Source organism: Aquarana catesbeiana, linkage group LG02 (assembly GCF_042186555.1).
Source record: "Aquarana catesbeiana isolate 2022-GZ linkage group LG02, ASM4218655v1, whole genome shotgun sequence".
NCBI lineage: Eukaryota > Metazoa > Chordata > Amphibia > Anura > Ranidae > Aquarana > Aquarana catesbeiana.
In genome coordinates, this window is record NC_133325.1 from 5,506,683 (window position 1) to 5,533,082 (window position 26,400).

Consider the following 26,400-nt stretch of genomic DNA (forward strand, 5'->3'; position numbering starts at 1 on the left):
CACAAATATATCACCCTGCTTCTTATATGATGGAGATCAGCCATGGAGTATATCTGAGGTGTATATCAGGGTGTGCTTCTTCCCCACATGAGAGCTGTGATGTCCAGCAACATTCATATAGAAGACATTTCCCGCACTCAAGGCACATATACACCTCGAGGGTTGTGTGGGATCCCTGATGTACAGGAAGACAGGACTTCAGTGAGGAACAATTCCCTCACTCAGGACAGGAATATGGCTTCTCCCCCGGGTGAGATCTCTGATGTGTGGAAAGATAGGACTTCCTTGAAAAACATTTCCCGCACTCAGAACAGGAATATGGCTTCTCCCCTGTGTGAGATCTCTGATGTAAGGAAAGATGGTACTTCCTTGAAAAACATTTCCCGCACTCAGGACAGGAATATGGCTTCTCCCCCGTGTGAGATCTCTGATGTGTGGAAAGATTGTACTTGCCTGAAAAACATTTCCCGCACTCAGAACAGGAATACAGCTTTTCAGCCGTGTGAGATCTCTGATGTGTGGAAAGATTGGACTTCACTGAAAAACATTTCCCGCACTCAGAACAGGGATACGGCTTCTCCCCCGTGTGAGATCTCTGATGTGTGGAAAGATTGTACTTGCCTGAAAAACATTTCCCGCACTCAGAACAGGAATACGGCTTCTCCCCCGTGTGAGATCTCTGATGTTTTGAAAGATGAGACTTCTGTGAAAAACATTTCCCGCACTCAGGACAAGAATACGGCTTCTCTCCTGTATGAGATCTTGTATGCTCATTAAGCTTGGATTTATAATGGAAACACTTCCCGCACTCAGGACAGGAAAAGCTCTTCTCTGTTGGAAGGACGGCACCGCCCGTCACAGTCTGAGGTTCCTCAGGATAAGAGGAAGACGATGGTCCATCTACACTGTGTGGTGCCGGATGGACATTTGAGGTAGTCGGGTTTTCTCCTGGACTATACTGTGTGATGTCCTCATCTTCTACTTTACAGTCTGGAGACAAAGTGAGACAATCCTCTGAGGTTTTCCTCATCTCCCGTCCATCTACTAAAATAGAAATACAAAGATTATTACTAGACATGAGCAGATTGGTTCCCCTAAACCAGGACTCCGCCCACATCAGGCAGCTTTGTCTCTGAGGATCTTACAATTCCCCCCTCAAGGTAACTAGTAAATGGGTCCTCTGATCTCCTACCAGATCATTTCTTTATTCATGGACCTTAGTCAGAGAGTGAGGAAACAACGAGAACTGTCTTTTATAGGAGTGACAGTGATGAGGGGATTATAAGACGAGTGTCCCCACCCCCTCTATCACTCATTGCCATCTTCCCAACACAAGAAGTACTGAACTCCCTGATTTAGTCCATGATTTAGTCATGAATAACAGCGGGGCTGAGCCCCACCAGAGGTCAGAGAGTGAGGATGGAGGGAGAACAACCAAGATGAAGACTGGACTGATCCTGAAGACCACCATCATTGGGTTATTGGCTCCTCCCTCATTATCACTTTCTGTTTAAGGTTCCAAAGTTTGAGGATGTTATCACATTATTATCAACATGTAAAAGTCTGTGCTCCAATCACATCATCAGATATAAAATCAAACCACTATAATCTGATTCCACCCTGAAATGAAATAAGTAATCAGGAAGCTGCTCACATAATACCCAGATATGAAGTATGACAGAATTCCTCCAAAATATGCAGCGCTGGCCCTTTAAATCATATACAAAAACCACACCACAGATGAGGTCATCAGGGGCTTGATCACTGATCCAATCCCTGATGTGATGATGTCAGCACGTTGGGCGGAGCATAGCAATCTAACATCATCACGCCCATTGCGGCTGGACCGAGCACCGAGGAGATACACTGTGCATGTCTACCAATGTGTGTGACAGATATTTCTATGTAATAAAGTGAGAGATGTTATAGATCTATACTATGTGGAGAGTTCTTCTTGTCTCGAGTCTGAGACTATACAGCGGGGTCAGCAACCTGTAGATCACGACTACATGACTGGTAGATCTTGGTCTGGGCTTGCTGACCCGCAAATGTCTCCTCTGTAGTGCCACCTCCAGTGCCATGCGGAGTGATACCAACTGCACTCCACCTCTAATCCCAGCTAGTGGTCTCCAGAGTAGTGCCAGCAGCAGAAGGAAGAGATCTTCAGGTCAATGTGAAGCAATACACCGAGCATATTAATATAGGGCTGCTTTCACAGTGATGTGCTGCGGTTTACCCACACCGTGGGTGCAGTGCAGTGTACCTGCAGCTTTCCTGCGGGTTTGCTGCACTTATCCATAGACTTCTATTATATCCTGCTGGTTTGCTGCACTTATCCATAGACTTCTATTATATCCTGCTGGTTTGCTGCACTTATCCATAGACTTCTATTATATCCTGCGGGTTTGCTGCACTTATCCATAGACTTCTATTATATCCTGCAGGTTTGCTGCACTTATCCATAGAGTTCTATTATATCCTGCGGGTTTGCTGCACTTTTGATACGCTTTCAGAAAGTGCCCCACACCTGCAGGATATAACAGAAGTCTATGACAAGGTGCAGCTAACCCAGGACAGTTGCAGATGCACTGCGCTGTGCCTGTGGTGCAGGTAAACTGCAGCACATCAGTGTGAAAGCAGCCTTATTGGGTGCTCAGAACAGTAAGGGTTCATTTACATTTGTAGTTTGAGGGGTGGTAAAACCCCATAGTAAAAATGTGTTTTTATCACCCCTGCCCCAACCACATCCCCTTTAGCTGCAGTGGCCAGGGGTGTACATATGTCGTAGCCACAGCAGGAGTTATATGCATTGTCATGGTTGGTGGATGTCATGGTTGGTGGGTTTCATGGTTGGTGGGTGTCATGGATGGTGGGTGTCATGGTTGGTGGATGTCATGGATGGTAGGTGTCATTGTTGGTGGATGTCATGGTTGGTGGGTGACATGGTTGATTGGTGTCATGGTTGGTGGGTGACATGGTTGTCATGGTTGGTGGATGTCATTGTTGGTGGTTGACATGGTTGTCATGGTTGGTGGGTGTCATGGTTGGTGGGTGTCATGGTTGTCATGGTTGGTGGATGTCATGGTTGGTGGGTGTCATGGTTGATGGGTGTCATGGTTGATGGGTGTCATGGTTGGTGGGTGTCATGGTTTGTGGTGATATGGTTGGTGGGTGACATGGTTGATTGGTGTCATGGTTGGTGGGTGACATGGTTGTCATGGTTGGTGGATGTCATGGTTGGTGGATGTCATGGTTGGTGGGTGTCATGGTTGATGGGTGTCATGGTTGGTGGGTGTCATGGTTGGTGGGTGTCATCTTTGGTGGGTGACATGGTTGGTGGCTGCCATGGTTGATGGGTGCATTGGTTGGTGGGTGTCATGGCTGGCATGGTTTGTGGGTGTCATGGTTGGTGGGTGTCATGGTTGATGGGTGTCACACCTACCAAGCATAACCCATTGAAGTGAATGAGGCCACTCTGCAAGTGCCCTGACACCTTGTGCAGTACAGAAAAGAAGGGGTTAAAGCAGGCAGCGTTGTTGCTTTCTCACCACCTGCTTTAACCTTTTGGACCTTAGAGAAGCATGAAGTTGTGGGGCGCATGCAGAGTGCCCTTATTTACTTAAATGGGTTAAAATTGGCAGGCGATACACTGCTGCTCTTCTGAAAAGCGATCCAAGTTCGTTTGACAGGTGGTGAGGAGGTGATATGTTGCCTCCTCACCACCTGATTTACACCCATGATTGCGGTGCAACGCACACTATTGTGACACAGTAGTATGGCAATTAGAGGTTTAAATCAGGTTTGAGGAGATGACACTGGGCAATACTGTTCCCATGTTGTTCAGGTAGATCTCCTCCTCGTTAAGGTTGCCTACCCCTGCTATACAGACATATCCCTCCACCCAGCACTGCCTGCAAACAACAGAACTAGTAACCCCGGGAGAATTCCTCTGTCAGAGATCTCGCTAGATCCGGGTATGGGACAGAATGTAAGACACATACCCCAGATGTCTAAGACAAGCAACACCTATAGAGAAAATCAACATTTTACTGCCAGCTGAACCCCAAAATCTCCATAAATCCATCCTAGATACATGAACAGTGTCTGCAGCACAGAGAAGGAAGATTATCTGAGAGAAATACATGAATACAGGACGGGGAACACAGCTCAGGAAAGTGACCAGGGGATTACAGGCTGATATCACCCAGTCCCCACCCTACTCTGGACCAATCAGTGAGCAGTATGGGTGGAGGAATGTATTTAGTGGTAATGACCCACCTGTGCTGATCTCTGTAGGAGTGTCCTCCTCTATAAATGTCCCCGTTATTCCATCCTCCTCCATAGACTGCTGATCATCCCTCACATACATCTCTTCTTCTTCTGCTTTAACCTCAAATTCTATATTGATTGGATCTCCACTCTAAATCAAGAAAATTAGAGAAAATATCATCTGTAACATATAAGCTTTATTACTGTGACGTCACATATATAAAATCCACACATCCCCATCCATGTTCTAGATGCTCCATTCCACCAACATTGTAATAATGATCGATGGTGTGATCTTCCTGTGTGGTATACCATGAATACAGAGGATGGGAACATCTCTCTGGGGGGTTCATGTAGCTGGATGACTCCACCATGGTGTCCTGGTATACATCTTTGTGTTCTTTTAGGAACTTTGACTCCTCCATAACCATCATCCTCCTCTTTTATCTCTTCTTTAACATCAGCTTCAGAATCACTGAGTTTTCCACTCTGAATATATAATAAAAATGACATCAATTATAATGTAGTAAGGTCCCGGGCCCCCTTTGCTCTAATAAGAACCACCAGAACTAGGCAGAGCTGACATCCTTCTATGCAGAGTACGTTAAAAGACATGGTGGGTGCAAGATAAGGTAGATTAATGGGCAACAGAGACTTCTTGAATGCAAAGAGATTTATTGTCTCTTGAACAGAACTGTGGGAGAGAGGGTTAGGCCAGGACACCCTTAGTAGTTGCAATGTTAATTGGCAGATTCAGAGACTTCTATAGGTGAACAGCCATGCAGAGAAAGGCATCCAGCAAGACGCCACATCTGCACAAGTAGGGCCACCATCTTCTATGGCAACAGTCTTATAACAGTTTCTAACACGCAATGTAATGAACTTCTTCACTTCCTCTACAATTTCCCCTTATAATTCTTCACTCCACTGAGCTCCCAGTCTCTCTCACTAGACTTGCTGATCCACTGCCACTCGATCCCTTGAGCTCTTCCAATCTTCTCACACAGTTTCTTCCTCAAGCGTCACCCCCACCTCCCTGCTGGGTCCCTAGCTTAGCACTCACAGATACTCCTCAAGTGTCACCCCGCTGGCCGGCTCAGTCCCTGGCTTTACACACAAGGCTTCTCTGCAAGCATCACCTCCGCTGGCTAGTCCCTGGCTTGGCACCTGCTGAAGTTTCCCAATTCTTCACCATCCCCTGTTGGTGAGAATGCTGCTCCAGTACTTGCTTCAGCCACTCACAGTGGTCCCTATTAATAAGGTGGATGGTCCATTAGTGGTGACAGATTCCCCTCTACCTCCATCCATGAATGGTTCTCTGGACGGCAGAACCGTCACTTCTGGTTGGACTGCAAGCCGCAGTCCCAACCCTTCACTGCTCTCTTGCTTCTGGATAGGCCCTCAGACAGCCTAGCAGCCAGACGTCCCTGAGATAGGCCTCAGGCATTGGCCTAGCACCCCGGGGCAGCACGACACACATCAACCCAGACAGCCATCCAGGTGGCACAGAACACCGATCACTTGACCTCACCCAAATAAATAGGCTCTCCAAGCAGGTCAAGGAATTCAAGAAAATCCCTGCCCATTGGCTGAGACACCCCATTTATTCCTAATTTGTCCTTGCAATGCCCTTGTCTTAAATAATGCCACCAGATACCCGGCCACCTAGTGACAGAAGAGAAAAGTGCAGCAATTCTAGAATTAGGGTGAGATCAATTGACCCCTAACAATTGGCCAAGGCAACTATCACTCGGCAAATAAATTTAGGAGCAACCCTGCCTAAACATCAGGGTTCTACATCCTCCCCCTGCCTAGAAAATGACATCTCGGAGTTTGCAGAAAAAAATAATAATTTGCGCCCTCAAGCCTGAGAACGAATGTCCTGGCAAAAACTGGGATGGGTGGGGAAATAAGGAAAGGAATAATCATAACAGTAATACAAGGGGCGTACCACATGAAATAAACATATGTAACACATACATAAGCTATTGGTAGTTCTCAAAAGGCAGATAAATATCAGACATTATGTACAATTTTACCCAAACAACTGAGGGAATTTTGCGAACAGGCAAAAGTCCATGGGACCCGAAAATGAAAAATCAAAAGTGCTCATTTTGAAGGCTTATATGAAAGTTATTGTCGTAAAAAATGTTTGGGGACCCGGGTCCTGCCCCAGGGGACATGTAACAATGCAAAAAAAGTTTTTTTTTCAAGATTAGTGATTTTAATAATGCTTAAAGTGTTACAATTAAAATTAAATATTCCTTTAAATATTGTTCCTGGGTGGTGTCCTTAGTCTGCCTGTGAAGTAGCACATCTTTCCCGTGTTTATAACAGTACCACAGCAAAATGACATTTCTAAAGGAAAAAATTTCATTTAAAATTGCTCGTGACTGTAATGTATTGTCGGGTCCCAGCAATATACATAAAACGCATCCCACCCCCAGTCCATTACCAGGCCCTTTGGGTCTAGTATGAATATTAAGGGAACCTTGCACCAAAATTAAAAAAAAAAAAAATTGCGTGGGGGATCCCCCAAAATCCAAACCAGGCCCTTCAGGTCTGGTATGGATTTTAAGGAGAACCCTGTGCCAAAATTAAAAAAAAAGAAAAATGAAGTGGGGGTGCCCACAAAATCCATACCAGACCCTTATCCGAGCACGCAACCTGAGAGGCCAGGAGAAAAAGAGGGAGAGAGAGCGCCCCCCTCCTGAACCGTACCAGGCCACATGCCCTAAACATGGGAGGGTGCTTTGGAATCCTCCCCAAAAGCACCTGGTTGTGGGGGTCAGCCCAGTGGTTGTGGGGGTCTGTGACGTCACGTAATGTCAGAGGCGGGTGGGGTCACCTGTTCACCTCACTGGGTGGCCCCGCCCTCAGCTATATAACAGCTGTCATCACTGCAGACGTGGAGACGCCTCCCATGGAGGTGGAGTTTTTTGTTTTATGTTTTTTGTCTCGGGTTGTCGGCGCTGTGATTGAATGTTACCCTATGGTATATAGAGATTGCCCACACTGCCCTGGGCTGGAAGGTGCCTTAACCTGGCCACTAGGCCTTCCCACACCTAAGAGCTCACACCTCTGTTGTACATTGGTTGCGTTTGGAATATTGTGTTCATTAGTTTTAATTTTGCCAATGAAAGCAGCCACACTCATGAGGGTTTTTACCGGTTGAATTGGATATACCTTAGATATCAACTCATTCCCTTCACTATCAAACCCCAAAAGTGTTTGATTTCCTTCAGGAGAGGAGAGGGTCTGGATCCTACCCGTGATGGGGAACTTGTCTTGCTCCTCATTTGCGGATAGCTGGTCCCTATTGTCTGGTGGGTCTGTGACCATGGTGCATTCTCGATCCTCCTGTGGCTTTGCAATTTCTCCCATCACCACAGGAAAAGTAGAATTAGGACCCATATCTTCACCTCCCAAGTACTCTTCACATTCCTCTGTGTCCCCAATTTCATAAGCACAAGTAGGGGCCATAGGATTAGCATGTTCACATCTGCTAGCCACAGCTGTCCTTTAAGAATTGAAATTGTTGTAGCAACTGTGTCTCTGTTTGCGTGCAATGTGTGTGATCTATAAATTTTCCTTTCTTAGCTTCATGTAACTGATTTTGGATCACTTTGTATGCACTGGTTATGTGGTCCAATTCAGTCTCAACTTAGCATGTTTTTATATTGTACCACTTCTTTTTGAGCCAATTTGTAATTTTTAACATTTTCTTCCTGTGAGGCCTTAACCATTTGATTAAGGGTAGATAAGGTTTGTACTTGGTTATGTAAAGCTGTATTCTCTTTATTAGGTTTTTTTGGAAAAATTTCCCCGGTGGGGCTTTAAAACAGTAAAATGCAAAGGTCAAAAGAGTAGTCTATTAGTTGTAAATGATTGTTTTAATAAAAAATAATTAGAGGCCTACCACATGGCTTGATTGGTTTGTATAGAGTACAATACCGGATCTAATCCCACATCACGGTTCATATTTCACAGTACAATAAAAATACATATACACATCATTGTATTTGGACCTCCACCTTCAGTGACACAAGCCGCTCACCTCTATAGATGGACCCCTGAGTTAATCAGTCAGGTCAAAACAGCAATTCCCTCACAGGGATAGTGACAGGAGGAGATGCATACAGGATTGGATCAAGCATCAACAGCAGGTACGTAGGCAGTAGTCACATGAAAAAGATATGAAGAAATCTAGTGCTCTCTGAATACTGCTATAACTTTATTAAAAAAGTAGCAGAAACACTTACAATATGTTGCACTGTGCCCCAGTGCGAAGGATGCGAGCATTGGTAAGGGTGGATGATCCACACAGGATAGATGAGCGGAGCGCGGGTGACGTCACGATCCAGTCACGTTCGAATGCCATACGCGTTACATCCCTAGAAGGGGGCGGGACTTCCTCAGCAGCGACGGCCGGACGTGATGACACCCGTTTAAATACATATCCGCTCCTCAAAATGACCAATAAGCATCAATGTGTACCCATCTCCATAGTAACTCAGGAGGAAGTACTTAGAGGCACACAATATAAACAGCAATGTCCACAGTGCAACTATGGAAGCCTGTTATAAAATGGCTATTAATAAATAACCAATAATTAATATACTGATAAACCTTTCTCTAAAAAACTTTAGGCAAGTTAAAGTATAAAAAAGGAAAAAAGGACAAAATTAAGAACAAAATTAAGAATTAAAAAATGACATAAACCCCGCGCTCAAGCTCAATATCCTGGGTCATCCACATAACATAATTAATAATACATGTTAAAAACACATAAGCACAACCTATTCAACATATAATAAAATTCAAAAAACAGTCACTATCGATCAGAAATAAAAACAATTAACGTCAAAGTCGACGTTCAGGCCCCCCGGAACGAGGACCTTGGTCTCGTGAATCCAATGGGATTCTCTGCGACTAAGTTGGCGTAGGAAGTTGCCCCCCCTCCAATGTTTATTAACTCTCTCGATACCCCAGAAGCTAAGAACCCTGGGATTTTGACCATGTACTAATTTAAAGTGCTTAGAGACATTATGTGTTTTTAGTCCCTTTTTAATGTTGTTGACATGTTCTCCTAAACGGACATGTAAGGGGCGAGAAGTCCTTCCTATGTATTGAAGGCCACACTCACACTGGAGCATGTAGACAACCCCAATTGTAGTACACGTAATGAGTTGGTCTATTTTATATTCCTTACCTGTGGAGGTGGCCCTAAAACTTTTACGTTTTTTGTTACTGCATTTAGAATGCCTGCAGGCTGTGAATCGCCCACAGGCATAAAACCCTGAGAGAAAGGAAAACAATCTACTTTCTGATTGTATGGGGGGATCTACCACACCTGGGGCTAGGCGATCACGCAACGATGGAGCTTTTTTGTATATGAACATTGGACGAGGTGGCAGCAGGGGACCCACCACACGATCCTGCTTAAGGATTGACCAATTTTTTGAGACAAGTTTTTCAAATTGTTTGTGTTGAATGTTATAATTCAGCACCATTTTAAAACTAGAGACATCTGAACTAGTGTCCTTGACCTTATCAGAGATCAGTGAAGCTCTGTCCATAGCTAAAACTTTCTCAACCTCACCTTTTAAATTGTGTATATCATATCACTTTTCCACAAATCTAGATGAAAGTAACGTGGATTGGGAAATGAAATCACTATCATGTGTACAATTACGTCTAAGTCTGATGAATTGTCCCCTGGGAATGTTACATGATTTATGATGGCAGCTTCCCAGAGGAATGTATGAATTACGATCTGTGGGTTTGAGATAATTGCATAATCTAAACCCCTCATTGTCCTTCCAAATCTCAAGATCCAGAAACACTATTTTTTCTTTGCTAAAATTCCAAGGACAACTGAATGTTCTTGGTATTATTATCAAGTTTCTGAACAAAGGTATCTAAACTGGACTGATCCCCTTCCCAGATCATGATAAGGTCGTCTATGTACCTTTTGTAGCATACTAATTCAGGGGGCGATGCTTGAACACCACATCTTCCTCCCAGTGGGCCATAAAAAGGTTGGCCACACTGGAAGCAAAGCGAGCGCCCATTGCAACACCCCTTTTTTGAAGAAAAAATTGGCGGTTGAATCAAAAATAATTTTTGGCTAAACAAAAAGTTAAACATTTCAACAGGAACTGTTTGTGTTTCTCTGGAAGGTCCGTAAACAAAGATAGGGCCCATTGGACAGAGGATAAGCATCCTCATGCCCAATGATGGTGTAAAGGGACCCAACGTCAGCTGTGACCAAAATACTGGAGGGAGAGCATCTGACTGATTTGATGATTTGAATAATGTGTTTAGTGTATTTAAGAAAGGCATCCGTTTTAAATACCAAGGGCTGGAGAAAATGGTCAATATATTGGCCTAACCTAGAGGATATGGAGTCGATACCATTTACTATGGGCCTCCCCGGAGGATTATTAATATCCTTATGGATTTTTGGGAGGCAGTAAATGATAGGGGTTCTGCAGAAAAGTGGGTTCAAATAGGAAGCCTCCTTTTTGTTGAGAATGTTCCCTATTTTCCCTTCCTCTATTAGCCAGTGGAGCTCATCCTTATACACTAACATAGGATCTTTATTCAAAATTTGGTATGTATCATGGTCTTCCAATAACCTGTGTAATTCTTCCAAATATTTGAATTTATCCAAAATCACCAGACCACCTCCTTCATCCGCAGGGTGAATTATGATGTCATTCCTTGTTTCCAAAGATTTTATACCCTGCCTAATGGGTAATGGGTCTACTGCCTTTCTAACTCTCATTTTATCCAGATCGTTAAATAACATATTCTTAAACACTTCAAGATACTTGTCGACATTGAGAGGATTAAAAGTAGATTTGTTATGTAAATTGTAATAAAACCCCCCTGCAGTAGTAACTGGTCTACTAGAGTTTGACAAAAAGTATTTTTTCATATTAAGATGTCTGACAAATTTATGGATATTAACATAAGTGTCAAATTTATTCAAATTTTGAACGGAAGCAAACCCTCTATCAAGAACTTTAATTTCACTCTCGCTCAAAGTGACACTACTGAAATTGTAAATACCTGTTCCTAATAGGGTTTTTTCTTTTTGTAGTCGCCTACCCCCTCTATTTCCTCTCTCTCTTTTCTTTTTCGAGGTGGGCCTATTGCTTGTGGGGGGGGGGTTGTGGTCGATGTTTCCACCACTCTCCTGGGTTGGGCTGATAAGATTGCATCCCTCTCCCCGGCCCACTCTGGGCCCCTAAAAAATCCCTTCCTTCATTACTGCCCTGTTGTTGTAACGGAGCAAACCTATTGTACAGGGGTAATTGGCCCCCACGTGCATAATGGGGTGAGTCTCTTCTCCTGTCATTATTAGGGTAAGGGTACGGACCTTGTCTCTGACTTTCCCATCCCCGAGATGACCAATAATCCTGCTGGTAATATGGATAATCAAAATTATCTCTAACCGGGGTCTTTGGGGGGCCCCTTCCTCTGCCTCTACCTCTCTTAAAGTTCCCTCTGGTTCCCTGACCCCCTCTGGTGGGAGGGGCAGGTGGGGGATAATTGTACAAAGTGGACGCAGCAGGAAGAGGGGCTGGTGTACTAATTATATCATTCTGTGAAGGATGGGTGTTGGTCCCAGATGAATTAGGAAGTCGCAGAGAATCCCAATGGATTCACGAGACCAAGGTCCTCGTTCCGGGGGGCCTGTACGTCGACTTTGACGTTAATTGTTTTATTTCTGATCGATAGTGACTGTTTTTTGAATTTTATTATATGTTGAATAGGTTGTGCTTATGTGTTTTTAACATGTTTTATTAATTATGTTATGTGGATGACCCAGAATATTGAGCTTGAGCGCGGGGTTTATGTCATTTTTTAATTCTTAATTTTGTTCCTAATTTTGTCCTTTTTTCCTTTTTAATACTTTAACTTGCCTAATGTTTTTTAGAGAAAGTTTTATCAGTATATTAATTATTGGTTATTTATTAATAGCCATTTTATAACAGGCTTCCATAGTTGCACTGTGGACATTGCTGTTTATATTGTGTGCCTCTAAGTACTTCCTCCTGAGTTACTATGGAGATGGGTACACATTGATGCTTATTGGCCATTTTGAGGAGCGGATATGTATTTAAACGGGTGTCATCACGTCCGACCGTCGCTGCTGAGGAAGTCCCGCCCCCTTCTAGGGACGTAACGCGTACGGCATTCGAACGTGACTGGATCGTGATGTCACCCGTGCTCCGCTCGTCTATCCTGTGTGGATCATCCACCCTTACCAATGCTTGCATCCTTCGCACTGGGGCACAGTGCAACATATTGTAAGTGTTTTCGCTACTTTTTTAATAAAGTTATAGCAGTATTCATAGAGCACTAGATTTCTTCATATCTTTTTCATGTGACTACTGCCTACGTACCCGCTGTTGATGCTTGATCCAATCCTGTATGCATCTCCTCCTGCCACTATCCCTGTGAGGGAATTGCTGTTTTGACCTGACTGATTAACTCAGGGGTCCATCTATAGAGGTGAGCGGCTTGTGTCACTGAAGGTGGAGGTCCATCTTCTCACTACAGTCACTCTGCAAGTTTTTTATGTCACCAGTGTCACCGGAGGAATTACTGGATTTTGTCTATATTTATCTTTCATATATGGACTTTTATTGATTTCCTTTAATATTTAATTTTTATGCGCTGTACTGTCTTTTTTATATGTATCTTTCTGGGATTTGATACATTTACCCTCAGTACTACAGCTGCTTCTAGTTAGTTAGGGTTTATGGTCTGCGCTGGTTGACTTTGTTTACATCATTGTACTGTATTTATCAACATTCCACAGTAAAAAACACATGGTACAAATCATAACATTCCATCATGGTATAAAAAATATTTATATATATATATATATATATATAAATATATATATATATATATATATATATATATATATATATATATATATATATATATATATATATGAGCCTCGACGCATTTCGTCCTTGATTCGGTCTCTTCAGGGGGACAAATGGATCTAAAAAGATATATAATACATGTATTCAAAATTGAAAAAAATATATATCATACTTCATCATTTTACATAAACTGTGGTGGCATGTTTATACCGCTTGATGGTGGACTGGATGTTGGATAATCCCGGATGGGAGGAACTGTTGGAAGAACCGGAGGGCTTGAATTATAGAGTTCCTCTAAAATCGCCAGACACGGATCCTCCAGATTATGTTCAAGAGGGGATGTGGATATAGTGGTGTTTAGATTTGTATCATCTTGATTGTCATTTAATTTCTCTTTGTGGGCTTTTATATTGAAGAAGCATTTGACTGTGAGGTCACGGGTTAGGTTGTGTGGTGGGTGCAAAGTTTAGGCCTTTGTTGAGTAAGGAGATTTCTTCAGGAGTGGGGACATGGGAAGAGAGATTGAAAATTTTTATAGTTTGGCAATCTTTTCTTTGGGCTTTGTGTCTGTTTCTTCTGCCCCCTTGTCTGCCTCTTCTAGTTTTCTTTTTAGGACATGGAGGGGGGTTTTTACTAAAAAAGGCTGGTCAGTGGTTTGTGGGGGTGGGCCCATACAGTGGCCTGTCTGTGGTTGGGAGGCAGTGGGATCTTAAGTGTTGAGTTTGAAAGGGTACATAGGTGGGCTAGGGGAATCTGTTGGGGATTGGGTGCTGGATGTGCCACAGGGGGCAGTATAGGGGTTGGGAGGGGGTTTTGCAGGGGATGGTGGATGAATGGTCTCTATGGAGGGGGTGTCTGGATTGGTGGTGACCACTGTTGTGGTTGTGAGTCTGGTATCAGTGGGAATAGTGGGAGTTTGTTCTTTGTTGTCAGAGTGGTTGGCTGGAGGAGTGATTCTGGGTTTCCTATCTCTTTTGGGTTTGGGCTGTAGTGGAGGGGGGTGATGTTCATATGACGGTGGCCGGGGATGAGGGGGGGGGCTGATGGGTGGGGGGTATTTTGTTGTGGGATGTGGGTAGGGATGTGGATGTGGGGTTGGTTGATGGGATTGGAAGGGCTGGAAAGACGGAGGGAAGGAGATTTGCATTAAAGGTACCAGTGTGGAATTTTTTGTTTTCCATTGGAAGACTTTTTTATTATTATAGTCATCCAGGTCTCTTCTTATTTTTTGGAGTTTGGTTTGGATTAGTTTGTCTTCATCTTTTTTTACTTTCTTTTTAAGGAGATCTAGGCAGGTGGTAGGGAGATTGGGTGTCTGGTTGGTGAGAGTATGGATCAGTTGTTTGAATTTTTCTAGGAGTGTACAGGTTTTTTGGTCTCGTTGTTGTATGATAATGTTAATCCATTTTTGGGAGCAAAATTCAGAGATATGTTCCCATTCCTTTTGGAGGTCAGGAGAGAGGAAGGAGCATCTGGTTTTTATTCTAAGGCCCCTAGGAGTGACTTTGGAGGACAAATATTCCTTGAGGAAGAATTTGTCCCATTTTTGGTGGTTTAGCAAGATAATATTATCTTCTATTTTTCTAAAATGTGCACAGAGCTTCCCATATAGGTTCTCTTTAACTGTGAATTTTGGGCTGAAAAATTCAAGTTGGGAAGTGTGAAAAAAATTCATCCAAAAGAACTTTGGACTGTTCCAGGGATAGCAGCATATCCATGATGAAAAATGAGAGGATGAGAGAAAGGGGGGGAAACAAGCTGAAGACAGTGTGGTGGGAAGGAGAGAGTGATTGTTTGGGATATTATAGGTGAGTGCCTGTGTCTAAAGAGGGAGGTGGGGGGAAGATGGAACAAGGGAAAGAAGAATAATACACTAATGCTAGCAGTATTCACGAAGCAGCAAACAAAGGTTTCTGGAGATATATAAGACAATTTACAATATTTTGTTGCGCTAGGGGAAGACAGCTGTGGATTGGGGTGAGCAATACACAAAGGGATATTGACCGCTTCCCGACCGGCTCACGCCGATATACATCGGCAGAATGGCACGGCTGGGCAAAAGGACGTACCCGTACGTCCTTTTGAATTTCCCGCCGTGCCATTGCGTGTGCGCCACCGGCCGGGAGCTCCGTGGTCGCGGGTCCCGCGGACTCGATCGCCGCGGGGATACCCGCGATTGCCTCACGGAGAGGACGAACGGGGAGATGCTGATGTAAACAGCATCTCCCCGTTCTGCCTAGTGACAAGTGTCACTCGATCTCTGCTCCCTGTCATCGGGAGCAGAGATCAGTCTAGTGACACACAGCCCCTCCCCCCTACAGTTAGAAAACACTCCCTAGTACTGATTAAACCCCTCCCCGCCCCCTAGTGGTTAACCCCTTCACTGCCAGTGTCATTTACACAGTAATCAGTGCATTTTTAATCTCACCGATAGCTGTATAAATGACAATGGTCCCAAAAATGTGTCAAAAATGTCCGATGTGTCCGCCATAACATCGCAGTCACAATAAAAATTGCTGATCGCCGCCATTACTAGTAAAAAAAAATTTTTTTAATAAAAATGCCATAAAACTATCCCCTATTTAATAAACACTATTTAATAAACGATTGCGCAAACCAATTAATAAACGCTTATTGCGTTTTTTTTTTTACCAAAAATATGTAGAAGAATACGTATCAGCCTAAACTGAGGAAAAAAAATGTTTTTTTATATATTTTTGGGGGATATTTATTATAGCAAAATGTAAAAAATAATGCGTTTTTTCAAAATTGATGCTCTTATTTTGTTTATAGCGCAAAAAATAAAAATCGCAGAGTTGATTAAATACCACCAAAAGAAAGCTCTATTTGTGGGGAAAAAAAGGACGTCAATTTTGTTTGGGAGCCACGTCGCACGACCGCGCTATTGTCAATTAAAGCAGCGCAGTGCCGAATTGCAAAAAGTGCTCTGGTCAGGAAGGGGGTAAATCCTTCCGGGGCTGAAGCGGTTAAGTAATAATAAAATTGATAAAAAATTATAAGAAATTAAGAATAGCTTGTATGAGACATCAAATATATAACAGTTATATATAAATTATAATACAGTCCAATAATAAAAAATGATAAAAAGAGTCCAGGTATAGTGCTGGGTTGATGAACAGCAGTCCAGGCATAAAACTGGGATAAGATGGATAAATGGGGAGGGGAGAATTGGGGGGGGGGGGACAGAGTATAGGTCTATGACCTCAATGGGAGAGATACTGACACAAACACAAATACAGGAGGCAGCATGCTTGAAGGGCAGAATTTACCTTAGGAGGGAGATAAAAAAGAAGAGAAGCAGCGCCAACCTTAGTGCAGTATTGAAGCATTAACATTTTATTACAAGTTGAAATGCACTCACTCAGAGTAAGGTAGATACAGGCACACCAGGTAAAAAATCCATCTCGACCACACTATATTGATATAGCCTCTCCTACACACAGTCTACCCCTCCCACGGCTCCCTGAAGCCCAATACGAGGTAGGCGTCTTCCTAAATGAACGGACGCTATGCCTGATGAAGGAGCACGCATGCTCCGAATGCGTGCACGCCCCCAGCATCACTGAAACCCGGGAAATACAACAACGAACAAGACGATCCACGATGTGCCTGTCTCAACCCAGCCTGTGACACTGGTTACCACCGGCGCCGCCAGACGGGACAAGAGACAATTGTTATACACTCCAGCACATAGGATCGCCCCCTGTGGAGCCCTGCTGCCCACCACACAGCCTACCCGGATGGATTTTTTACCTGATGTGCCTGTATCTACCTTACTCTGAGTGAGTGCATTTCAACTTGTAATAAAATGTTTATGCTTCAATACTGCACTTAGGTTGGCGCTGCTTCTCTTCTTTTTTGTTGAAAGTGGCTGCCTCTTTAACCACTTACAGACCGCCCCCCATCGTTATACGACGGCTGTTTGAAGGAGGATATTGTTGTTATGGTAGCAGCTAGCTGCAATAAATCCGGTTTCCTCTTCTTAAGCGGGCGGTCCGCTACAAGATAAAAGTTGTCTCTGTGGCGGATTCGCCGCAAGATCACTTTTATTGGCGGCGGGAGAGGGTCCCTGCCACCACGCTCTGGTGCCCTCCGCCGCTTACCGGAGATGTCGGCAGCGGCGGAGGCGATCGGGTCCAGTCACTTTCTGGTTATGGAGACGAGTGAGGGGAAGATGGCCCCCACCTGTCTCCTTACCATTGCTGAGCCAAAAAGATGTCAAAATGTCACTTCCGCCCACAGCTCTTAAAGGGCCATATTTTTTTTAAATCATTTTTTTAAATGACAATTTTTTTTTTATTGCGTTTTAGTGTAAATATGAGATGTTTGGTCTTTTTGACCCCCCAGATCTCATATTTAAGAGGTCCTGTCATGCTTTTTTTTCTATTACAAGGGATGTTTTTTCTATCACAAGGGATGTAATAGGAATAAAAGTGACAATTTAAAAAAAAAAAAAACAGTCTAAAAATAAAAATAAAAGGTATAATAAATAAGGAAAAAAAAATTTAAGCGCGCCCCGTCCCGACAAGCTTGCGTGCAGAAGCGAACGCATATGTGAGTAGCGCCCGCATATGAAAACACATGTGAGGTATCGCCGCGATTGGTAGAGCGAGAGCAATAATTCTAGCCCTAGACCTCCTCTGTAACTCAAAACATGCAACCTGTAGAGTATTTTAAACGTTGCCTATGGAGATTTTTAAGGGTAAATGTTTGTCGCCATTCCATGAGCGGGGCATAATTTTGAAGCGTGACATGTTGGGTATCAATTTACTTGATGTAACATTATCTTCAACACTATAAAAAAATTGAGCTAACTTTACTGTTGTCTTATTTTTTAATTCAAAAAAACTGTGCTTGTAAGACCGCTACGCAAATACAGTGTGACAGAAAGTATTGCAATGACTGCCATTTTATTCTCTAGGGTGTTAGAAAAAAATGGGGGGTTCTAAGTAATTTTCTAGCAAAAAAACCTGTTTTTGACCTGTAAAGAGGGATGAGCCGAACACCCCCCGGTTCGGTTCGCACCAGAACCTGCGAACGGACCGAAAGTTCGCACGAACGTTAGAACCCCATTGATGTCTATGGGACTCGAACGTTCGAAATCAAAAGTGCTCATTTTAAAGGCTAATTTGCATGGTATTGTCCTAAAAAGGGTTTGGGGACCCGGGTCCTGCCCCAGGGGACATGTATCAATGCAAAAAAAACTTTTAAAAACGGACGTTTTTTCGGGAGCAGTGATTTTAATGATGCTTAAAGTAAAAAAAAGAAAGTGAAATATTCCTTTAAATATCGTACCTGGGGGGTGTCTATAGTATGCCTGTAAAGTGACGCGTGTTTCCCGTGTTTAGAACAGTCCCTGCACAAAATGTCATTTTTAAAGGAAAAAATCTCATTTAAAACTGCTTGCGGGTTTAATGTCATGTCGGGTCCTGGCAATATGGATGAAAATCAGTGAGACAAACGGCATGGGTACCCCCCAGTCCATTACCAGGCCCTTTGGGTCTTGTATGGATATTAAGGGGAACCCCGCACCCAAATTAAAATAAGGAAAGGTGTGGGGCCACCAGGCCCTATATACTCTGAACAGCAGTATACAGGCGGTGCAAACAAGACAGGTACTGTAGGTTTGTTGTTAAGTAGAATCTGTTTGTCATTTTGAACGGGTACATTTTTAACGTGTTTAGCTCCAGCCAAAAAATCTTTTTTAAGCTTTTTGGAAAACATAGGGAAGGGTTATCACCCCTGTGACATTTGTTTTGCTGTCTTTCCTCCTCTTCAGAAGATTTCACCTCACTTTTTGTCCCAATGAAAAATGTTTTTTGAAAATTTGGGTTTTTTTGTGGAACAAGGATTGGAAAGCATCAGTGGAAAGGAGAATTTTTTTTCCCATATTAACTCTTACAGGAGAGAATTTCCCTTCCTAGGGGTAGATTTCATCTCACTTCCTGTTGTCTCCTTCCGTTTGCAAGTAGGAGTCGTTTGTAAGTTAGATGTTTGAAAGTAGGGTCCTGCCCTATATACTCAGCAGAAATTTGGGCCTTAGGTGTTGCTGTGGCCACAACACTGTAAGCCCTCACAGGGCCCTGCTGTGAAATATTAGATCAAGAATTGTAATTACATGCCCCTGTTGAACAGGAGCTGAAAAATTAGGCCTTAGGCACTGGTGCTGGTGCCACAACACTGCAACCCTCACAGACACTCTAGTTGGAACGCAGGAACGAGCCCTGCTGCAAAGTATTGCATCAAAAATTGTAATTACACGCCCCTGTTAGACAGGAGTAGAAAAATTGGGCCTTGGGCACTGGTGCTGGTGCCACAACACTGCAACCCCTCACAGACACTCTAGTTGGAATGCAGGAACGAGCCCTGCTGCAAAGTATTGCATCAAAAATTGTAATTACACGCCCCTGTTAGACAGGAGCAGAAAAATTGGGCCTTGGGCACTGGTGCTGGTGCCACAACACTGCAACCCCTCACAGACACTCTAGTTGGAATGCAGGAACGAGCCCTGCTGCAAAGTATTACATCAAAAATTGTATTTACACGCCCTTGTTAAACAGGGGCTGAAAAATTGTGCCTTAGGCACTGGTGGTGGCGCCCAGAACCAAAAATGTTCTTACAAGCTATCAGCGTGATGATTGAGGAGGAAGAGGATAATTACTCAGGGATAGTCACTCAGCATCAGCATAGGCAGTCTTTGAAGGGATCTGAGATTTCAAAAAAAATTATTCGGTTACATCAGCATCAGGTGCTTGGTAGCTGGTGGTGATCCAAGACTGATTCATTTTTATGAAGGTCAGTCGATCGACCGAGTCGGTGGACAGACGCACCCTGTGATCGGTTACCACGCCTCCAGCAGCACTGAATGTGCGTTCCGAAAGAACGCTGGATGCAGGACAGGCCAGTAGCTCAGTTGCATACTGTGCAAGCTCTGGCCAGTGATCCATCCTCAAGACCCAGTAACCCAGAGGATTTTCGGTGGGAAAGGTGTCCAAGTCTGATCTTGCCCCTAGGTATTCCTGCACCATGTAAAACAGACGCTGGCGATGGTTGCTGGAACCGATCATACCTTGGGGCTGCGGACCAAAAAATTGTCTGAACGCATCGGTCAGACGGCCACCTTCTCCACCGCTCCTTCTTTGACTGACCAAAGCCTCAGCAACACGTTGCCCAGAAACAGGAGTTTGTAACCTCCCAGTCTCTGGGAACGCATTGCACAGACCTTTCTGCAAGGCCTCCCGAAGATGTTTCATCCTCTGCTCCCTCTGCGATGGCAAGATAAGGTCCGCAACCTTACCCTTGTAACGTGGATCAAGGAGGGTTGCCAGCCAGTATTGGTCCTTCTCCTTGATACCACGAATACGAGGATCCTTACGCAGGCTTTGCAGGATCAGGGAGGCCATGCAGCGTAGGTTTGCTGAGGCATTCGGTCCGGAGTCCTCTGGGTCACTAAGGACGACATGGTCCGCAGCCACCTCCTCCCAGCCACGTACAAGTCCATGTGTTTCTTGGGACTGATCCCTTAAAGACTGCTGCTGATGCTGAGTGCCAGGCTCCACCTCCATACTGACACAATCTTCCTCCTCCTCCTCCTCCTCCTTGTCCTCTTCCTGTGTGATCGGTGGGCACGCAGGAACACTGTCTGGATAAAGGGGGCCTTGAGAGCTAAGGAAGTCCTCCTCTTCCTGCCTCTGTTCTGCCTCAAGTGCCCTGTCCATTATTCCATGCAGCGTGTGCTCCAACAGGTGGACAAGGGGGACAGTGTCACTGATGCATGCACTGTCACTGCTCACCATCCTCGTGGCCTCCTCAAATGGTGACAGGACAGTGCATGCATCCCTGATCATGGCCCACTGGCGTGGGGAAAAAAAAACAAGCTCCCCTGACCCTGTCCTGGTGCCATAGTCGCACAGGTACTCATTGATGGCCCTCTGCTGCGTGTGCAGCCGCTGCAGCATGGCCAACGTTGAGTTCCACCTGGTGGGCATGTCACAGAATAGGCGGTTCTTGGGCAGGTTAAACTCCTTTTGGAGGTCCGTCAGCCGAGCACTGGCATTATATGACCGGCGGAAATGCACACAGACTTTCCTGGCCTGCCTCAGGACATCCTGTAAGCCCGGGTACCTGCCCAAGAAGCGCTGCACCACCAAGTTAAGGATGTGAGCCAAACAGGGCACATGGGTCATTTGTCCCTGTCGGAGGGCAGAGAGGAGGTTGGTGCCATTGTCGCAAACCACCATTCCTGCCTTAAGTTGGCGTGGCGTCAACCACCTCTGAACCTGCCCCTGCAGAGCTGACAGAACCTCTGCCCCAGTGTGGCTCCTGTCCCCCAAGCACACCAGCTCAAGCACCACATGGCATCTTTTGGCCTGCGTACTTGCGTAGCCCCTTGAACGACTACGGAGCACCGCTGGTTCCGAGGAAGAGGCCATGGAGGAAGAAGAAGAGGAGGGGGTGGAGGAGAGAGGTGTGTCACAATCATTAGCATTTTGGAGGCGTGGTGGCGGAACAACCTCCAACACTACTGCACCTTGTCCTGCATCCTTCCCAGCTGCCAGCAGAGTCACCCAATGTGCCGTGAAACTTAGGTAACGTCCCTGTCCATGCCTGCTGGACCATGAGTCAGCGGTAATATGCACCTTACCGCTGACCGCCCTGTCCAGCGAGGCATGGACATTGCCTTCCACATGCCGGTAGAGAGCCGGAATCACCTTCCGTGAGAAAAAGTGGCGTTTGGGTACCTGCCACTGAGGAACCGCACATTCCACAAACTCACGGAAGGGGGCAGAGTCTACCAACTGAAAAGGCAGCAGTTGAAGTGCTAGCAATTTTGCCAAGCTAGCATTCAACCGCTGGGCATGTGGATGGCTGGGAGCAAACTTCTTTCGGCGGTGCAGCAGCTGGGGCAGGGAAATTTGCCTGGTACAATCTGACGTCGGTGTACCAAAAGCAGATTGCCCACAAGTACTTGGCTGTGACACACCTAATTCTACACCTTCATTCCTCTCAGTGCAGGTCTCAGAGAGGGCTGAAGGTCTAGTGGGGTTGGAAATCTCAGCTGATGAGGAGCAAGGAGAGGTCCTCTTTGTTCTTTGGTGTGGGTCTTTTAGATGCGCTTGCCAACGGACTGCATGGCAGGTCAACATATGTCTGGTCAAGCATGTGGTACCCAAGCGGGAGATGTTTTGGCCACGTGAGATACGCTTGAGACATATGTTGCAAATAGCAGCGGTGCGATCTGATGCACTCGTCTCAAAAAAGGCCCACACCAAAGAACTTTTTGAATAACGCGCAGAGACTGCAGCGCCCTGCACATGTGATGCAGTCAATGTGCTGCCCTTAGGCTGGCCCCTGGAGGGCATCCTGCCTCGTTGGTGATGTGCCGCCTCCTTCTCCTCCTCCTCCTCTCTCCTATCAGGCACCCACGTTGAGTCAGTGACCTCATCATCCCCTCCCTCCTCATCACTGGAGCAAACCTGGCAGTATGCTGCAGCAGGCGGAGCATGACTGCCAGATTGCTGTCCTTCTTGGGCACCCCCTCTGTCCGTGCTCATGTTACTGCCTTCATCGAGCTCAGTATCATCATCAGAGCCTTCCAAACGCTGGGCATCCTCCTGGAGCATGTACCCAACACTGTGGTCAAACAGTTCGAGGGACTCCTCAGGAGGACATGGTGGAGCTAGGGAAGGAGTCACTGATGACATTGAGCCGAGGGAAGAGGCCGCTGCTTTGCCAGACAAAGCACCCTGGGCATGGGTGAGAGAGGATGAGGAGGATGAGGACGGCTTGGTCATCCACTCGACCAAGTCTTCCGCATGTTGCGGCTCAACGCGGCCAGCTGCCGAAAAAAAGGCCAAGCGTGTCCTATGGCCTTGTGCTGATGAGGATGCACCGTCTCCACGACCAGCACTAGACACAGAGCCTGCTTGCCCTCTCTTATTGGCTTGTGACTGTCTGCCTCTCCTTCTTGGCCTTCCAGACATACTAATGGCCTGTAGCTGCACTAAGCTGGGATATATATATATATATATATACTGCAGCTAGCAAAATCAACTGCCTGCCTGTAGTATGAGAACACCACCAACCTTCTACAGGTAGCTTTAGCTGAACACTGTGAGGTGGACGCACCCCACTAACTTGTAGGTTTAGCTGAACACTGTGAGCAGGACGCACTGCACTAACTGTAAATAGTCTAGCTGCCTGACCGTGGTACTAATAGGATCAAAAGAACACCAGTAATTTTCTTCAGGTAGCTTTATATACTGTAACAAGACAAGCCTGCCTGTCAGTAGGAAGATAACAGGAACGGATCTAGCTGAATACTGTGAGCAGGACGCACTGCACTAAATGTAAATAGTCTAGAAGATAACAGGAACGGATCTAGCTAAACTGAATACAGTGTATATATATATATATGCAACACCTGGGATGCATATATATACAATACACTTTAAGTGCAGCTAACTGACTGACTGTCCTGTCTAATCTATCTAACTCAAATAAAATGACACTGTCTCTCTCTCTCTCTCTCTAAGCACACCAGAACACACTGCACAGGGCCGCCGTGCAGGTGGCCTTATATAGTGTGGGGCGTGTACTAAATCCCCTGAGCCATAATTGGCCAAAGCCTCCTTGGCTTTGGCCAATTACGGCTCTCTGTTCAGGCGGCGCTGTGATTGGCCAAGCATGCGGGTCATAGTGCATGCTTGGCCAATCATCAGCAAGCAATGCACTGCGATGCCGCAGTAAATTATGGGCCGTGACTCGCCACACGAATTTGGCGCGAATGGCCCATATCGTTCGCAATTCGGCGAACGACCGAACAGCCGATGTTCGAGTCGAACATGGGTTCGACTCGAACACGAAGCTCATCCCTACCTGTAAACAACAAATCTCAGTAGGAGGCTTGGTCCTTAAGTGGTTAAACATGTTCCAGTCTGTGTGCTGGAAGCAGTCCTGCAGTACTGGGGTAGCATTGTCAGGCCATACTATGATTTGTTTTTTAACTGGTTTCACAAGTGTAAGCAATGGTTTGTATGGTGGAATTAGCATAACAGAGATGTGATCTGAATACCCAAGGTGGGGGCGGGGTTCAGCCTTGTATGCATTTTTCTCTGTTGTATAAAGTCCAGTATGTTGCTTCCCCTTGTCGCGAGATTAACATGTTGGTAGAACTTTGGCAAAACTGTCTATAAAGAAAAAAAACATCAGGGGTGTTTGTTTGATGTTCGCTGATAGAGCTGTAAAATTGACAAAGCGCTTCCTTAGCGTTTGCACACGGGGGGGGGGGATGTAACAATAACAATGGCTGTGAACTCCCTCGGCAGATAAGACACTTCACAAACATAAACTCTACCAGAGATTCAGGAATTCAGGTCCATTGCAGGAATACATTGTCACCTGACTTGGCTGTAACACTCATTAAAAAATGTCTCATCAATAATCACATAATCCACTTGCCAAATGCAATACCTATATACACCTTGCAGTTTTGAAGTGGTTTATGGGGGTTATGGATGAAGCCGGCAATTCTATTTCTCATAAAAGAGATCCGAGCAGCTGATTGGCCGCTGGATTGGTGTTTCTTGGGTTTACTGTGCTTACCGGAAGGGCCTGGAATATGATCTGATAGTTCGTGTGGCTGGTCACGGAGGTGAGGAGAAACCAGATCATCTATGATCTAGGAGGACCGGAGAGATGTCATGACATCATTTCCAGTCTAGGATGGAGGTAACCATTTTTTTTTTCAAAGCAAAAGATCACATTTTTTTTTATCTTTTGCTTTCAAAGGTAGACCCCAGTTCTCTCCATAAAGAGGACCTGTCACCCTTTATTTCTATTAAAAGGGATGATTACTTTCCTTATAATAGGAATAAAAGTAATAAAAAATAAAAGAAAAGAACAGTGTAAAAAAAGTACATAAATTAAAATAAATAAATAAATCAAAAAGTTTGCATGCAGAAGTGAACACATTCTTAAGTCGCGCACACAGATGTAAATGCTGTTTGCACCACACATGTGAGGTATCGCCGTAAATGTTAGAGTGTAGACATGTGCGATTCAGTTTATAACGAATAGATTTTCATACAAATTTGTTAGTATTCGTACATTCGGATCAATTCGAACATCCGAATAGCTGAAAGAACCAAAATACAAAAATTACGAAAATTACGAATAAGCAAAATAACGAACACACGCAAATACGAACTTACGAACGGACAAACTTACGAAAATATGAAACTCCAAAAAGTAAAAGAAAGAAAATCCCATTGTTCATAATTTCGCATTTTCATTTGTGTGTTCATAATTTCGTTTCTTCGTCGGTTCGTAATTTTGATTGTTCGTGTTCTCGAATTGTTCTTTTGAATGGACAGTGTAAGTGTATCTTTATATGTATGTTCGTAATTTTGTATGTTTGTAATTTCATGTTCTTGAATCGTTATTTTGAATGGGCAGTGTATTAGTGAGTGATGTATCTTACTTAATATCTTTAACCAATCAGCTTATCCCTTTTGTGTTGGAGTCACACGGCATTCCTGAATCTTTTTAGATTCAGTTGAGGAGGAGACGGAGTCCGGTCTGGTGACTGAGGGAGTGGACTGGAGTAAGTACAGGACTTATTAGAAAAGCAAGCCTAGGATTATTATTCTTTATTTGCTACGAAAGTACAAATCAGCGAAAACGGCGATCTCACAAATGTAACAATTACTAAATTACGAGTCGGATACCGAATAAACGGAAATTATTATGTAACAAAATTAAGAATTTTGAATCAAAGAAAATTACGAATCATTCCGTATCAACGAAAATATAACTGTTACGAAAATACGAACGAGTCCAAATATGAAACCTCGCGTCTTATGAAATTAGGAATCGTTACGAATCAACGGAAACATAAACAAACATAACAATTATTTTTGTTGTGCACATGTCTATTATGCAGCGTACACACGAGCGGACAATCCGATCATGTGTGGGCTTCATCGGACCTTCAGCGGACTTTTCCAGTCAAAAATCTGACAGACTTTAGATTTGAAATATGCTTCAAATCTTTCCGACAGACTCGAGTCCGGTCGAAAAATCCGCTCGTCTGTATGCTAGTCTGACGGATGAAAACCCACGCTAGGGCAGCTATTGGCTACTGGCTATCAACTTCCTTATTTTAGTCCGGTGTACATCATCATGTACGAATCCATCGGAC

General features: G+C 44.6%; 2 protein-coding genes across 2 annotated transcripts in view; one reads left to right on the plus strand and one right to left on the minus strand.

The window, feature by feature from the left end:
- LOC141126606 (uncharacterized) overlaps positions 1-26,400 on the plus strand; it is a 757,790-nt gene that overhangs the window by 30,671 nt on the left and 700,719 nt on the right.
- On the minus strand, positions 218-24,872 carry LOC141129555 (uncharacterized). Its single transcript, XM_073617653.1, has 4 exons — positions 24,804-24,872; positions 4,681-4,758; positions 4,279-4,420; positions 218-1,044 (listed from the first exon to the last, which is right to left on the minus strand). Exons 1-4 carry the CDS (start codon positions 24,870-24,872, stop codon positions 218-220), a joined length of 1,116 nt encoding a protein of 371 aa, XP_073473754.1.